This window comes from Chiloscyllium punctatum, chromosome 42, assembly GCF_047496795.1.
Source record: "Chiloscyllium punctatum isolate Juve2018m chromosome 42, sChiPun1.3, whole genome shotgun sequence".
Taxonomy (NCBI): Eukaryota; Metazoa; Chordata; class Chondrichthyes; order Orectolobiformes; family Hemiscylliidae; genus Chiloscyllium; species Chiloscyllium punctatum.
Genome location: NC_092780.1, coordinates 646,814 through 663,365, shown reverse-complemented (window position 1 = coordinate 663,365; position 16,552 = coordinate 646,814). Strand labels below are relative to the sequence as shown.

Below are 16,552 nucleotides of genomic sequence, written 5' to 3'. Positions count from 1 at the left end.
GCTGAAGACTGGTATCTGTAGTGCTGGGGACCACTGAAGGAGGCAGTAATGGATCATCCATTCGACACTTCTGGTTCAAGATTGCTGTGATTGCTTCAGCTTAATCTTTTACAGTGATGTGACTGGGAAAAGCTTTGGTTTTTCAACCATGATCTTACTCCTCATGGTGTTAAATCAAATCACCCTTGACTTATCTTTGTTCAAAAAATGGTCACATCTCTTCACATGCTCATGATCATGTAATCTTTCTGTACCTGATCAGCCAACTTTAACAGTTTGTGTATATTACCCCTCCAAGGCCCCCTGTTCCTGCAGATTCTAAAGAATATTCCACATCTCAGTTATTGCAACTCCAGATTCCCCCATTTCCAACTCCATCACTGACATTTCTCAGTATCAAATTTCAATTTCAAGGTCAGTGTGAGGAAAACTGTATGAATGTGAGTGAGTGGTGAATAAATGTGAGGGTGGTGTATGGATGAGTGTAAGGTTGATTTGTTGTGTGTGTGAGAGCAAGAGAGTGTGTGGAGAGTTGTGAGTGTGTAAATGAGTCTGAGGGCGAGTGTGCGGATAGGTGTGTATGTGTGTGTGGATGAATGTATGAAAGATTGTGTGTTTCATTGAGTTGAGATCTGCCCATTTCTTTGTGGGTGTGTTTATGAAGTCCCAGATCGAGCTGACGGCGGGGACGCGAGCACACGGCTGTTTACTCTGAGCGGTTGGATTTGTCGACTGAGAGTTTCAAACACTTCGGGCATTTCTCCGCCTGCCGCCCCGCGGGAGCAACTCAAAGAGTTAGGCATTGTGTAAAGGTAAGGAACTGCACACAGAGCCCGGAGAGAAACAGTCAGTACAGGACACAAGGGAAGGCAGAAGAATCGCACAAAGTGAATTGCTGCTGTGGAGAGTCACGCCGACCGTGGTCTGAATGGGTTTCTGTGCGCTGTAACAGTTTTAATTCTGGAATTGAATGGTGGACGGTCAGGCTTTTTACCTGGGTGTCTATGGGATGTGTGCACTCCAAAGCAACGTACTTGGAGGCTACAAGGGGTTATAGCCGGTGGGGGGAGGGGGGGGGGGTGGTGCTTGGGGACAGGGAGAGCGTTAGTTGGTTTGGATGATGGTAGTAGCTGGATCAGGGGGTGGTCTCAGACATGAGGCCAGTTGAGACCCATCAGCAGTGGGTGGGTGTCTTGGCAAAAACAGCAAGACCACACGAGCTAACGTGACTCAGAGAAAGGCCCACTTTCAAAGCAATCGGTGATCTACTGGTCAGTGCTGGTCTCTATTGGTCAGTGTGGGTCAATGCTGCACCTCCTTAGTTGGGGCTGGTCTCTACTAGTCATTGCTGGCCTGTACTGGTCAGTGTGGAGTTGTGTGTGTGAGAGTTAAGGGTGTCTGCTTGATTAGTGACTCGATATATTTTGATTGTTTCCTTATCTATAATTTTTTTTAGACTTCTGGGACAATGGCAAGTTCAGATTCTGGAGCCACCAATTATCCTGACACTGGTTTCACTGGTACCTTTGATTATTCAGACCTCCCTTCTCCGTGTGATAAGACTGAAGTGCAGAGTATTATCAGTACATTGCAGCCTTGCATCTACTCCCTGGTCTTTATTCTGGGCCTGGTAGGGAATGGCCTGGTGCTTGGGACATACGTCCATTACAGGAGAATGAAGGCAACGACTGATATGTACTTGTTGAATCTGGCCATTGCAGATCTCCTATTCCTCCTCACCTTGCCCTTCCTGGCTGCCAGTTCCCAAACTGGCTGGATCTTTGGAAAATTCATGTGTGTAATTGTGCAGATTTTATACAAAATGAATGTGTACAGTGGCTTCCTTTTCCTGATGTGTGTCAGTGTTGACCGGTATTTTGTGATTGTCCGAGCCACTGTTGCTCACAGACTTCGGTACAAGCGACTACAATACAGTCGTTTCATTAGCTTCAGTGTTTGGCTCCTGTCCTTGTTCCTCAGTCTTCAGCAGTTGATTTACACCAAAGTGGAAACAGGTCCTGAAGCTATCTGCTCAGTCAGTTACCCTGAGAACATGAACACTTGGATCAGAGTGGCAACACCAATCCTGCAGATGGTGCTGGGATTCTTTCTCCCATTATTAGTCATGGCTTTCTGTTATTCTGTTATAATTAAGACTTTGTTGCAGGCTCGAAACTTTGAAAAGCACAGAGCAATCAAAGTGATTCTGTTAGTGGTTCTGATATTTATCGTTTTCCAAGCACCGTACAACATCCTCAATATTATCAGCGTCATGGACACATTGAGGGAGAGTGGTCTTCCTTGTGCTGAGAGTAAGCAGAGGGACATTGCTGAGCAGGTGACCAGCTGCCTGGCCTATACCCGCTGTTGTCTCAATCCGATCCTGTATGTCTTTGTTGGAGTGAAATTCAGGAATAACCTGTTGAAGCTGCTGAGACAGCTGCGGTGTATGGAACAGACGCAAACCATCTCCTCAACCAACAGATCAACATCAGGCATGAACATAGACAGCAGCAGCACCTTTGCTTGGTAACCTGTTCTGGATTCCCATAGCTCCCAGCACCTTCAGTACAAATTACAAGTGGAATCAAAGTGGGAATACAGTTTCTTCCTGAGATTGAAGACATTCTGGTTATAGATGAGGGAGGAGAGGCCATGGTTTGGGAAGTTGGGTGTGGGGTGTTCTAGGATATTGACAGATGAGGCTGGGGGTTCTAGGTTTCGGGGTGGGAGTGTGCAATGAGAACATAGTTGGGGTCAGGGGAAGGGATTGGAAGTTGGAAGTGAAAGTTACATCAAACTCAAAAAGATAAAAAGAAGGTTCTCAGGTGGAGTCAGAGAAAAGTAGAGCAATATTGGTGAAGGAGAAAGAGAGAAAGATCTATAGGTAGGATCAGAAGGGAAATGGCACAGAGACAGAAAGAGAGAGAGAATCCAGGGATGAGTGTGATGGGCGAGAGGTGAGAGCTAGATGGCAAAAGAAAGAGAGATCGACAAGGGAGAGAGATACATTGGAGAGAGAGAGAGAGAGAGAGAGTGTACAGATGGAGAGAAATAGAGGAATATGGAGTGGGAAGGATGGCACACCAGGGTGGGTGGAGAGAGAGAGAAGGGACTACTTGGTGGGGGAGATCGGGTAGGGAGAGAGAGGGGTTCACAGGGGAAAGAGAAAGCAACATTCACACCACACAAATGCCAGGCAATGACCATTTCCAATAAGAGACAGTCAAAGTACCATGACCCCTTGACATTCAATGTGCTACCATCACTGAATTTCCCACTATCAATATCTCAGGGGATTACCATTGATCAGAAACTAAACTGAACTTGCCATGTAATACAGTGGGTATGAGAGCAGGTTAGAGGTTAGGAATACATAAGGACATATGAATTAGGAGCAGAAGGAAACCATTGGCGAGCCTGCTGTGCCATTCAATAAGATTTTGGCTGATCTTTTTCAGGGGCTCAGTTCCACTTACCCATCAACTCACCGTAAAACTTAATTCCTTCACTGTTCAAAAATCTAGCTTTGACTTAAAACCATTCAATGAGGTAGTCTCAACTGCTTCATTGGGTAAGAAATTTTACAGATTCACCACCTTTGGGTGAAGAAGTTCCTCCTCAACTCAGTCCGAAATCTGCTCTCCCTTGTTTTGAGACTATGCCCCTTAGTTCTAGCACTGCAGTGAGTAACTCACCTCCTAACTCCCCAAAGCCTATCCATCATCAACAAGGTACAAGTCAGAGCTGGATGGAATACCCCCCATTTTCCTGAAAGGGTGCAGCTCCAACAACACTCAAGAAGCTTCATACGATGCAGGACAAAGCAGCCCGCTTGATTGACACCAAATCCACAAATATTCACTCCTTCCATCACCAATGCTCAGTAGCAGCACGACGCTCAGTAGCAGAGGTGTGTACCATCTACAAGATGCAAGGCAGAAATTCACCAAAGATCCTTAGATAGAACCTTCCAAACCTACAACCACTCCCCTCTAGAAGGACAAGGGCAGCAGATACATGGTAACACGACCCTCTGCATGTTCCCCTCCAAGCCACTTACCATCCTAACTTGGAAATATATCAGCCATTCCTTCGGTGATGCTGGGTCAAAATCCTAGAATTCCCTCCCTCAGGGTATTGTGGATCAACTCATGGCAGGTAGACTGCAGTGCTCAAGAAGGCAGCTTGACTCGGCAAGATGGCTGTGATTCTGTAGGACTGCTGTGGACAGCTCTGCCTAACAGCCAAGGCATACTGGTGTTTTTTGCCATCCTTGGCCAACTTATGTGGTGGAATTATTAGTTTAAAACCTTACAGAACACATATTTGTTAATATTTGGGAGTGGGAAGGATGCCAAAGGGAAAAGGAGCGAGCAAACAGCAACAGGAAGGACACTCCTCTGCAGCACCAGACGTACCAGAGACAGCAGCAACAGTAGCCTCTCCCCGCCACCCCCCCCCCCCCCACCCACCGGGGATCTGACAGACTCTCAGGAATTGGCTGCGGTGATGGAGAGACATACCTTGAAAGTTGGGGCTGTAATTGGGGAGATTCATGCCCAGGTCCAACCTATTGCATCCATGGTGCAGAAGCATGAGCAGGAGATCCAGGGCCTCGGGGAGAGGTTGGAGGAAGGTGGAGGGTCGAGCTAGGACCTTGGGAGCTGCGATGGAGTCGTCGTCTGGTTGGATCCAGGTGCTGGAGCGAGAAGTGCGGGCCTTGCGAGACCATATCCACGACCTCGAAAATTGAGGTGGGAGGATAAATCTTCGGGTTGTCGGGCTCCCTGAAGGTGGGGAAGATGGGCAGCCAGTCAGCTTCTTTGAAAGCTGGCTGCTGAAGTTTTTGGGGCCTTCACATCGAGTCCAGCAGGCTGCAGATGGAATGGGTTTATCAGGTTGCAGTGCACAGGTCAGGGCTAGTGCAGCCCCCCTGCCCAGTCCTCGTGCCCTTCCACTCATATAAGGACTAGCAAAAAGTGATAGAAGCTTCCAGATCCCTGGGAAAAGATCCGCAGGCACTGCTGTACAAGGGGTCAAAGATCATGTTTTTCCAGGATTTCTCTGCACCTTTAATCCAAAAGAGGAAGTCCTTCAATGAAGTTAAAAAGAGGCTGAGGAACCTGGGCATCCAGTACTCTATGAGATACACCGCAGTGCTCCATTTCAGCCACAAGGACTCAGTTTATACATTTGACTCAGCGGATAAAGCTAAAAACTTTGTAGACACTTTAAAATAGATGGATTGGCCTGAAGACTATGGTTAATGTTTGTTCTCTTTTCTATCTTTCCCCATGTCTTCTCTTCCTTTTTTTTATTCCTTTCTTTCTCCCTAACGATTTCCTTTTTGGAAAGTGGGGAAAAGACCTTGGAATGAGTTGGTCCTTTTTTTTTAATAACTGGATTTTCTGATGGGAAATTTTGTGGATGTTCTTTGTTGTCTCACCCTATTTTGTTTTGTTTGTTCTGTTTCTCTTTTAGTCACAAGTAGGGGTGACATGAAGCCAGGGATGGGTGGAGTGCTCATCCTGACTTTGTGTTTTTTCTATTGATTTAAGGATCATCTCCTTGTTTTTTTCTGGTCTTAGGCTGGGATACAGTCCGGGTTTGAAGGAATTGTGAAGGAGAGGATGGGTAGGGTGAGTGCCCTCTATGGGCAGGGGGAAGAGTCTTCCATTCAAGGTTTTATAGTTGGTTTTCTTTGTAGTTTTTTTGGTAGTAATTGTTGTTATAGTTATGATAGAGTAGTTTTTGTGTATATAGTTCTTCGACTCCATGAGTCTTTATTTACTTGTACTCGGCGCTTTGTAAGCAGGGTTCTCCCTCCAAGGGGTTCAAGGGGCTCTGAAAGGGGATATGGCTGAGTGTCTTATTAAATGGTGCACCTGGAACATTAAGGGAAGTCATTTGCCTGTTAAAAGGAAAAAAGTGCTTTCCAGCCTTAAGAGGGAAAGGGTTGATATCGCTTTGTTGCAGGAAACCCATCTTGATGATGGCGGATACCTGAAATTACAACAGGGGAGTTATGACCGGGTATTCTTTTCATCCTTTACTAATAAAAGTAGGGGAGTGGTGGTACTTACCCAGAAAAATCTTCCGTTCACATTATTAGAGCAGGTGAAAGATGAGCTGGGATGGTTTGTGATACTTAAAGCCCTGATACATGGGGAGGAATATGGCATTTTAAACGTCTAGTGTCCTCTGATGCATCCCCTCAAATTTTTGATTAATGCTTTCTTTAAGATGAATGCTTTGGAATACGGCACATTATTATAGCCGGGGGATCTTAATTGTCTTTTGGATCCGACAGTGGACAGGTTGCCTTGTGGGCCCCCAGCTATTTCTTTGCAGGCCAAGCAGGTGGTTGACTTATGCAAGGAGTTGAGGCTGGTGGATATTTGGAGATGTCTTCACCTTATCGGCAGGGACCTCACCTTTTTTTCAAACCCACATAAATGTCACACAAGGATTGACCTCTTTCTGGCTCCCTCAGCCCTCCTGGATTCGATTATGGGTTGTAAAATTGAGAATATAGCTATCTCTGATCACGCGACAGTATATTTGGAGGTTAAGCCCAAGAGTGAAGGGCTAGGTTTGCGGCACTGGCGATTGGACTATCTTGTCCTTAAGGATTCCAAATTTATGGAACACGTTTTGAAGGAGTTTCAGGAATTCTTAACTATCAACTCAGGCATGGCTAGTAGTCTGTGGGAGATTGCTAAGGCCTTTTCTAGGGGATTAGCTATTTTTGATTCGGCTAGCCGGAAATGACAGAAGGAGGAGCAGCAGCATCTATTTGAGATGTGGCCGAGGCAGCACATTTTGCGCGGCCTTCGGTGACTACGCTACAGCGGATCACGGCTTTCTAGGCTGTCTTGAATTCAATATTGACATAAAATGCAAAGAAAGAACTTGCTTTTGCTAGACAAAGGCTGTTCGAATATGGGGATAGGCCAGGGAAGTATTTAGCGTACCTGACGAGGAAAAAGCGTGCTCCCCAATCCATTACTGCAATCAGAGACAGTGCCGGGGTCCTTACATATGATGCTAAAAAAATTAATGAGGCTTTTCGGAGCTTTTACTCTGAGTTGTATCGGTCTGAAGGTTGCGAGGACAGGAGGGCTAAAATGGAGACCTTTTTTTAAGAACCTGGACCTCCCAGGGGTAACCTTGGAACAGGCCTCTCTCCTTAATGCCCCCTTGACAGTTCAGGAAATACAGGAGGCAGCTGGGCAACTTCAGAGTGGGAAAGTCTTAGAACAGTTTGGGTTGGGTGGGGTCTTGGCGAGGTGGGTGGAGGTTTTATATCACCACCCTCTGGCTGTGGTCATCACCAACGGGGTGAAGTCTGGGAATTTTTAGGATTGGTAGGGGTAGTCGGCAAGGCTGCCCCCCTCACTGTTGTTTACGTTGGTGATAGAGCCGCTGGCAGAGGCCATTCGTCAGAACATCCACATAACCGCTCCGAAAGTGGGATCGAGGGCACACAAGGTTACACTGTATGCAGATGATGTTCCTCTGTTTTTATTGAATGCGATGACTTCTGTACCCGATTTGATACAATCTATCAATTCATTTGGGGCTATTTCAGGATATAAGATTAACTTTGCAAAATCAGAGGCTATGCCTTTGTCGAACCTTAAGGATGTGCCAGAAGTTAGGGTGGCCCTAAGTTCCCTTTTAAGAGTTCACGGGCAGGGTTCCGATACCTAGGCATTTTTATTACCCCCAAGCTTGATCTGTTATTTTGGACTAACTTTGCTCACTTGCTCGACAATATTAGGTGAGATCTCCAGAGATGGGAGGCTCTTCCAATTTCATGGCTGGTCCGAATATCTCTTATTAAGATGGCGATTCTTCCTCATTTGCTTTATCCCATCCGTATGCTCCCTATAATGTTTCCCAGGTCCACGCTGCGGAAGCTTTTGGGGTGGTTTGGTTCCTTTGTTTGGCATCATGGGCCCCTCATCAAACTTAGTAAATTGCAGTTGCCTCAAGGAGAGGGAGGAGTTGATTTCTCAGACATCAGGAGGTATCAATTGAGTTCCCTGCTGTCCTTTGTCTGCGAGTGGGTAGGTAACAATCTGAACTCAATATGGCTGGATATTGAGGCCTCCCAGGCAAAGTGCCCTCTTATTAACAAGTTGTTCATGGATAAGATGAGGACAGTTATGGACCATTGCCAGAACTCCATTGTCATTAGTACAGTCAAGACGTGGAGGGTGATGCGTCAGAGTGAGGGTTGTTTATCCAAGACTTACACCTATAGTTGGCATGCCAGGGTTCCGACCAGGGATGATGGACTCAGGGTTCAAACTGTGGGCAGCAAGAGGATTTTCTAGTTTGGGAGACTTGTTTGAGGGGAAGGTCATGATGTCTTTTGAGCAACTGAGCCGCAAATACGGGTTGCCCAGCAGAGATCTTTTCTGTTTCTTTCAGGTTAGGGATTTCATCCAGAAGAAGACTACGTTTCTCACTAAGCCCTATAAGCCTGATACAGAGAGGGTGTTGCTACGTTCCTCAAGTACCCTTTCAGTTAGTGCCCTCTATCGCCTGTTGGGTGGCAGGGCCTGGCAGGATATTAACTGGTTATGTGAGGTCTGGGAGCAAGAGTTAGGAGTGGAGATCTCTTCTGAAACATGGGAGAACATATGGGAGAATCCTCGAAAGATCTCAATCTGTCATAGGGCATGCACTACGCAGTTAAAAGTTCTGCACAGGGCTCATCTGGCACCAGACCATCTGGCGAAGTTTAAAAAAGGGGCATCTTCAGTGTGCCCCAAATGTAAAATAAGTGTAGATACTCTCACCCATTGCTTTTGGACATGCCACAGGCTCCGTGTTTATTGGAGCGCTGTGGCGGGAGAGATAGGGAGGGGATTGAGGACTGAAGTCAAAGTAGACCCGATATCTCTCCTCTTAGGTCTACTGAATCTACCATCTTTAGATGGACGTGGGAAGAAACTGTTTAATACTGCATACTGTGCACAGAAGAATATTCTGATGAACTGGGTGTCTGAGAACCCACTGGGTTTGCTGGGATGGCAGACATTAATTATGGAGCACATTCCCTTGGATGTTTTTACAAACATAGTGCACCACACAACAGTCCATTTTTATAAGACATGGCAGCCCTCCTTGAGTTATCTTGATATAGATTTGTCAGTTATCTTAACTAGGGCGTTTATCTAACCAGGTTGGTTAGATTTGTCAAGCCCTGGGCCTGGAGGAAGTCTGCTGAGTTAATACGGGTATATGTACAATGCACCTGTTCCTTTGTTTGGGAGCTTTGCGCCGAGCATAGCTGTTCTGTATTTTGTGGTTTTTTATTTGTTTGTTTTTGTTTTTCTTTTTTTTGGTGTTACTCTGCACAGCGTTAGGGTTTGCTTTGTATTATCGGGTAGGTTAGTAGTAGGTAGACAGTAGTTATATTGTAATTTGTATTTTTTTTGTTTTTATTATACTGATAGTTGTTATTGATTGTATTTTTCAATAATTTTATATGTTTGTAAAGTTAAAAAAAATTTGCAAATAAATATATTTACAAAAAAAAGAAAGCAGCTCATCCCCCACCTTCTCAAGGAGCAAGTAGGGACAGGCAATAAATGCTGACTCAGCCAGTGATGGTCATATTCCATAAGAGAATAAAAAAAGGAGAGACACACACACAATTGGGAAGGATGTATAAGGAATCCTTTATACAAGAGAGAGAGGAATGTATCAGGGATAGAGAGAGAAAGGTACCCAAGGGGAGAAGGATGGGTTGTTTTCTCATAAAGGGTATCTATTGGTGGTTCAGCTGCCAAGCTAGCCAGCCTCAGTGCAGGCTGAGAGATTGCTGTTTGTAACTGAATCCACAGGCCCGACTGTGTCGAGAAGTTAGCCTCACTCTGTGTTCGGTTGCCTCTGGGCATTTTCTGTGAAAGTAGCCAACTCGGACTTGGTGAGTGATTCAGCAGCAACACGTCAGTCTCAAAAAGACAAAAGGCATTTTGTTACAAAAACACTGCTGAAAATGACTGAAGTAACAGTAATGAAATTAATAACTAAATACGGAAAAAAGACAAAATATAGAAAAGGATAAAATTTTAAAGATGAAATTCCTTCAGTTCTTCCAAAATAGAAACAGGAAAGGTGGATGTCCAATGCTATTGCTTCAGAATAACCTGCAGCTTCTAGTGAATCATAGGTCATCTGAATCGAAGGACTGAAATTGAAAAGTATGTTCAGAAGCTGTGATGGCTTTTGTAATTGAATACTTGAAGTTTGCCTTAGTAGGTGGTTTAGAAGTAAAACAAGGAAATTGTCCTGCTTCTCCAGTAAACTACCTGTGTCTCTCTTCATCAGGGGCAGGTGGATTTCTAGGCAAATAAAAACAAACTACTGCAGATATTGGAAATCTGCAACAAGTACAGAGAGTGTTAGAGGAACTCAGCAGCTCGGCAGCATCTGCAGAGAAAGAAAATGAGTTAGTTGTTTGAGTCTGATATGACTCCTCCAGAACTGAGAGGTGTTTGAAATTTTTTTCAAAATACTATTGACAGAGGCAGAAGAGAAACAAGGGGGCAGGTAGTATCGTTGCAGATGGGGTTATTTATGGTGACGTAAAGTTGCATATAATGCTGTATGTATATATAATATTTCAGTCATATAAAACTCTGGTCTGAAGTAATAAGTTTTGGGCAGGATGTGTTGGTCTTGGGCTAAGTACAGAGCAGATTCATTGTGATAATACCAGGTACAAAATGTTTAAATTATGAGGACGGTTTTGATCAGATAAACCTACATTCTCTTGAGATTAAGGGAGTATCTGACTGAGGGGTTTAGAATGATTAAATGAGTTGAGAGAGAAATTGTTTCCTTAGTGAGAGGGACAGGTCTGAACAAAAAGGCAGAATCTGAAATATGAAGCCAGGCTGCTCAGGAAACACATCCTCACACAGATGGGGTGCAATCTGGAACTTTGCCCCCAAAACATTGTTGAAATTGGGAGTTATGGAAATGTCAAATCTGAGATTGGTTTACTCAAGTTTCTGAAACCAAGGTGGTGGTAAATTGTGTTACAACACAGAACAGTCATAATTTAATTGAATAGCAGAGCAGAGTAAGGCACTGTATAGTCTCCTGGTGTTCCTATGGAATATTCAAGATAAAAATCTTAAACTGTAGGGAAATAGAACAGAATGAAGCAAGTTCCTTGTTTGAACCAGTAAATACTGTGGTTCATAGTCAAATCCTTTGTTTTCATAACAACAGTCACCCTAACACCAGATCTAAATACCCAATATAAAATATTCTTTAATTTTAGAACTAACCCATAACATGGAAATAAAACAGTGAATTATCTGGAATATTGCTTAAACTTGTAAGAAATTGAAGCTTAATAAATTATTATAACCATTTCTATAATTCTGAAAATTTAAATTAACTTTTCTATCTCTCTCTGAAAGACACATGAACAGTCCCTGGAAATGTCATGGTCTCTTGGTTCAGATCTCCCATGTGCACTTTCCGAAGTCAATAGAATGGGGCCTACATACCCCTTTTTCTCTCTTCATGACTTTAGAAAGAGTAGGAAATGACCTTAAGTGTGATGTAAACTCAAAGTCTGACCTTGAGCAGGAGATGGATGGAGAAGGAGCTGACCATCCTGACTGCTCTCCTGCATTCATTGGATAGAGAGTGATTGTCACACCAGCAAATTGCTGGCCCCTGGGAAGAAAGTTTATTACCAACTGCTTGGAGACAGGGAGAGAGCTAACTTGGCAGCCAGCTTCTTCAGATGGAGGATGGAGCTGGAAAAATGGATGAAGACCAAGGGAGAGTTCTTGAACTTCAGCTAACAAGAGCAGGATGTTGCTTTCATAAGCCATTGGGACCAACAGACTCTGTATCGACCATTCCTGGCCTGGACTCAGTGAGTCACAATCAATACGCACAATGGTATACCTTTGCTGTTTATTAATAGATCAGATCTAAACTGCTCCTTCTGAATAAGTTAAAATAAACAATGTGATTACTACTTCGTTAACTGCCTGCCTTAATTATCTGTAGCCCACAAATCTAATATCCTCCAGCTCCCAGTTTGGTGTTTGCAAATACCGACATTATTTTGACAGTGTCATGTCCACATCATTTATGTTTCTGGTGAATTAAATCCTAAATGTTAACCTAAATGTTAACTTGAATATTTCACAGCCTCTAACATGAAGGAGGGAAATCGCAGGATTGGCAAACTACATAAAAAGCCAGCAGTGATTACTGCCTGTGCCCAGAGGGTTGATCGATCTAATATTAAACAAAGAACTACACATGCTGAAGATCTGAAACAGAAACAGAAAATACTTGACAAAACTCATCACAGTTCTTACAAAAATATAGATATGTTCGTTAGGATGGGAGCTTCTGTCCACTTCATTCTTTTCAGCACAAAAACTGCTACTTCATTGTCTGTCTCTCTGTACTCAGGTGACTCCCTCTCAGGTAGTTGGCCCAAATCACGGCTCGGTGACTGAAGTCTGACATCCACTCGGCCCCTCAGATCCGATTGACTCTCCTTCAATCTGACCCTCTGTCAGTGCAGCATTCTGTCAGTACTGCCCATCCAACAATGCTGGTTAGAGACAAATAAACTGCAGATACTGGAATCCAAAATAGACATGCAGGAGCCTGGAAGAGCACAGCAAGCCAGGCAGCATCAGAAGGTGAAGAAGTTGACATTTCGGGTGGCATTCTCTCAGTTCTAAATCTCCAATACTTCAGTATTCCGACAGTGCGGCATTCCCTCAGTACTGCCTATCCAACAGTGCAGCATTCCCTCAATACTGACCTTTCAACATTGTGGTGCTCCCTCAGTACTGATCCTCTAACAACGTGGTGTTCCATCAGTACTGACCTTTTAACAGGGCGATGCTTCCTCAGTATTGATCCTCTGATAGTGTGGTACTTCCTTAGTACTGACCCTCTAAAAGTGTGGTAGTCCCTCAGTACTGATCCTTTAACAGTGCGGTATTCCCTCAGTACTGACCCTCCTATAGCACGGTTCTCCGTCAGTACTGACCCTGCAACAGTACTGACACTCTGACAGTGTAGCGCTCCCTCAGTACTGAACCTTTGATGGTGCTCTACTCCCCTGGAATTCACCCAAGGGCATTGTGGGTCTACCTACAGCACATGGACTTGCAGCAGTTCAAGAAGGTAGCTCACACCCACCTTCTCAAGGAGCAACTAGGGATGAGCAATAAATGCGGGGCACAGCCAGCAATGACCATTCTGTGCTGAATAAAAAAAGTACATGGAAACATTGAAAATTACAAGTGCTAAGTGAATATTTTTCGTCAGTATTCACAGTGAAAAAAGACAATGTTGTCAAGGAGAATACTCAGGGGTGGCACGATGGCTCAGTGGTTAACACTGCTGCCTCATAGCACCAGGGTCCCAGGTTCGATTCCAGCCTCAGGTGACGATCTGTGTGGAGTTTGCACGTTCTCCCCATGTCTGCATGGGATTCCTCCGGCTGCTCCGCTTTCCTCCCATAGTCCAAAGATGTGCAGGTCAGGTTAATTCGTCATGCTAAATTGCCCATACTATTAGGTGCATTAGTCAGAGGGAAATGGGTCTGAGTGGGTTACTCTTCAGAGGGTCAGTGTGGACTGGTTGGGCCAAAGGACCTGTTTCCACACTGTAGGGAATCTAATCTAATCAAGCTACTAGACTAGGCGGGATTGAGGTTCATAAGGAGGTGTTAGCAATTCTGGAAAGTGTGAAAATAGGGACGTCCCCTGGGCCAGATGGGATTTATCTTAGCATTCTCTGGGAAGCTGGGATGTGGGTGGGGGGGAGATTGCCGAGCCTTTGGCTTTGATCTTTATGTCATCGTTGTCTACAGGAATAGTCCCAGAAGACTGGAGGATAGCAAATGTTGCCCCCTTGTTCAAGAAGGGGAGTAGAGACAACCCTGGTAATTATAGACAAGTGAGCCTTACTTCAGTTGTGGGTAAAGTGTTGGAAAAGGCTAGATGAGATAGGATTGATAATCACCTAGAGAGGAATAGGTTGATTTGGGACAGTCAACACAGTTTTGTAAAGGGAAGGTCTCACTTCACAATCTTTATTGAGTTCTTTGAGATGGTGACCAAACAGGTGGATGAGGGTAAAGCAGTTGATGGATTTCAGTAAGGCATTTGATAAGGTTCCCCTCAGTAGGCTATTGCACAAAATATGGAGGCATGGGAGTGAGGGTGATTTAACAGTTTGGATCAGAAATTGGCTCGCTGGAAGAAGACAGAGGGTGGTTGTTGATGGGAAATGTTCATCCTGGAGTTCAGTTACAAGTGGTGTACCGCAAGGATCTGTTTTGGGTGCACTGCTGTTTATCATTTTTATAAATGACCTGGATGAGGGCATAGAAGGATGGGTTAGTAAACGTTCGGATGATACTAAGGTCAGTGAAGTTGTGTGTAGTGCTGAAGGATGTTGCAGGTTACAGAGGGACATAGATAAGCTGTAGACCTGGGCTGAGAGGTAAAAAATGAAGTTTAATACGGAAAGGTGTGAGGTGATTCACTTTGGAAGGAACAAAAGGAATAAAGAGTACTGGGTTGATGGTAGTGTAGATGAGCAGAGAGATCTCGGTGTCCATGTACATAGATCCCTGAAAGTTGCCTCCCAGGTTCATAGGGTTTTAAGACGTGTTAGCTTTTATTGGGAGAGGGATTGAGTTCGGAGCCACAAGATCATGCTGCAGCTGTACAAAACTCTGGTGCGGCTACACTTGGAGTATTGCATAGTTCTGGTCACAGCATTATAAAAAGGATGTGGAAGCTTTGGAAAGGGTGCAGAGGAGATTTACTAGGATGTTGCCTGGTATGGAGGGAAGGTCTTATGAAGAAAGGCTGAGGGACTTGAGACTGTTTTCGTTAGAGAGAAGAAGGTTGAGAGGTGACTTAATTGAGACATATATGATAATTAGAGGATTTGATAGGGTGGATGGTGAGAGACTCTTTCTGCAGATGGTGATGGCTACCACAAGGGGACATAGCTTTAAATTGAGGGGTGATAGATAAAGGACAGATGTCAGAGGTAGTTTTGTTACTCAGAGAGTAGGAGGGGTGTGGAATGCACTGCCTGCAACAATAGTAGTCTCACCAGCTTTAAGGGCATTTAAATGGTCATGGGATAAACACATGGATGAAAATGGAATAGTGTAGGATTGGAAGGCATCAGATTGGTTCCACAGGTTGGCGCAACATTGAGGGCCGAAGGACCTGTACTGCGCTGTAATGTTCAGTGTTCAAGCTCAGGCCATTCTGCTCTTGTTCTTGTGTTCTACCAAACCCTTCAATTCCTTTAGCTCTAAATACTCTGTCTCACTCCTTCTTGAAAAAAAATGAATGTTTTGGCCTCAGACACTTTCTGTGGTAGATAATTCCACAGGCTCACCACTCTCTGGATGAAGACATTTCTCCTCATCGTAGTCCAATATAGCTGACCCCATACCCCATATCCTTGATTCTGGAGTACTCGAGCATCAGGAACATCCTTCCTATGTAGACCTGTTAAGATTTTGTAGGTTTCTATGAGCCTTCTCACTATTTTCCTAACTAGTCCAATCTGTCTTCATACAATACTCAAACTTTGCCAGGAATCAGTCTGGTAAACCTTTGTAGCACTCCCTCCATAGAACATCCTAACTCAGATGAGGAGACCAAAGCTGCACAAAATACTCCAGATGTGGTCTCACCAAGGCCCTGTACAAATGCACCACAACTTTTCTGTTCCTGTATTTGAATCCTCTCCTAGTGAGTGTTGCTGGACAAAGAGACCTTGGAGTGCTAGTTCATAGCTCCTTGAAAGTAGAGTTGCAAGTGGATAGGATAGTGAAGAAGGCATTTGGTATACTTTCCTTTATTGGTCAGAGTATTGATAACAGGAATTGGAAGATCATGTTGAGGCTGTACAGGATATTGGTTAGGCCACTTTTGGAATATTGCGTGCAATCCTGGTCTCCTTCCTATCGGAAGGATGTTGTGAAACTTGAAAGGGTTCAGAAAAGAATTTCAAGGATGTTGCCAGGGTTGGAGGTTTTGAGCTGTAGGGAGAGGCTGAACAGGCTGGGGCTGTTTTCCCTGGAGTGTCGGAGTCTGAGGGATGACCTTATAGAGATTTATAAAATCATGAAAGGCATGGATAGGGTAAATAGATAAGATCTTTTCCCTGGGGAGGTGGGGGGAGGGGGGAGAGTCCAGAACTTAGAGGGCCTAGATTTTGGGTGAGAGGGGAAAGATATAAAAGAGACCTAAGAAGCAAGTTTTTCACGCAGAGAGTGGTCTGTGTGTAGAATGGGCTGCCAGAGGAAGTGGTGGAGGCTGGTGCAATTGCAACATTTAAAAGATAAATGAATGGGAATATGAATAGGAAGGGTTTGGAGGGATATGGGCCAGGTGTTGGCAGGTGGGACTAGATTAGGTCAGGTTATCTGATTGGCATGGATGAGTTGGACCGAAGGATCTGTTTTCCTGCTGTACATCTCTGATTTTATGACTGTCAC

General features: G+C 44.5%; 1 protein-coding gene across 2 annotated transcripts; it reads left to right on the top strand.

Moving 5' to 3' along the window:
- The first annotated feature begins 683 nt into the window (after positions 1–683).
- On the top strand, positions 684–2,543 carry LOC140465607 (C-C chemokine receptor type 7-like). 2 transcript variants are annotated; one of them, XM_072561151.1, is made up of 2 exons: positions 684–812; positions 1,457–2,543. In XM_072561151.1, exon 2 carries the CDS (start codon positions 1,469–1,471, stop codon positions 2,531–2,533), a length of 1,065 nt encoding a protein of 354 aa, XP_072417252.1. In that variant the 5' UTR covers positions 684–812; positions 1,457–1,468; the 3' UTR covers positions 2,534–2,543. The 2 variants fall into 2 exon arrangements, with proteins under 2 accessions (XP_072417252.1, XP_072417253.1); XM_072561152.1 differs by lacking the exon at positions 684–812 and adding an exon at positions 818–922.
- Positions 2,544–16,552: the final 14,009 nt, after the last annotated feature.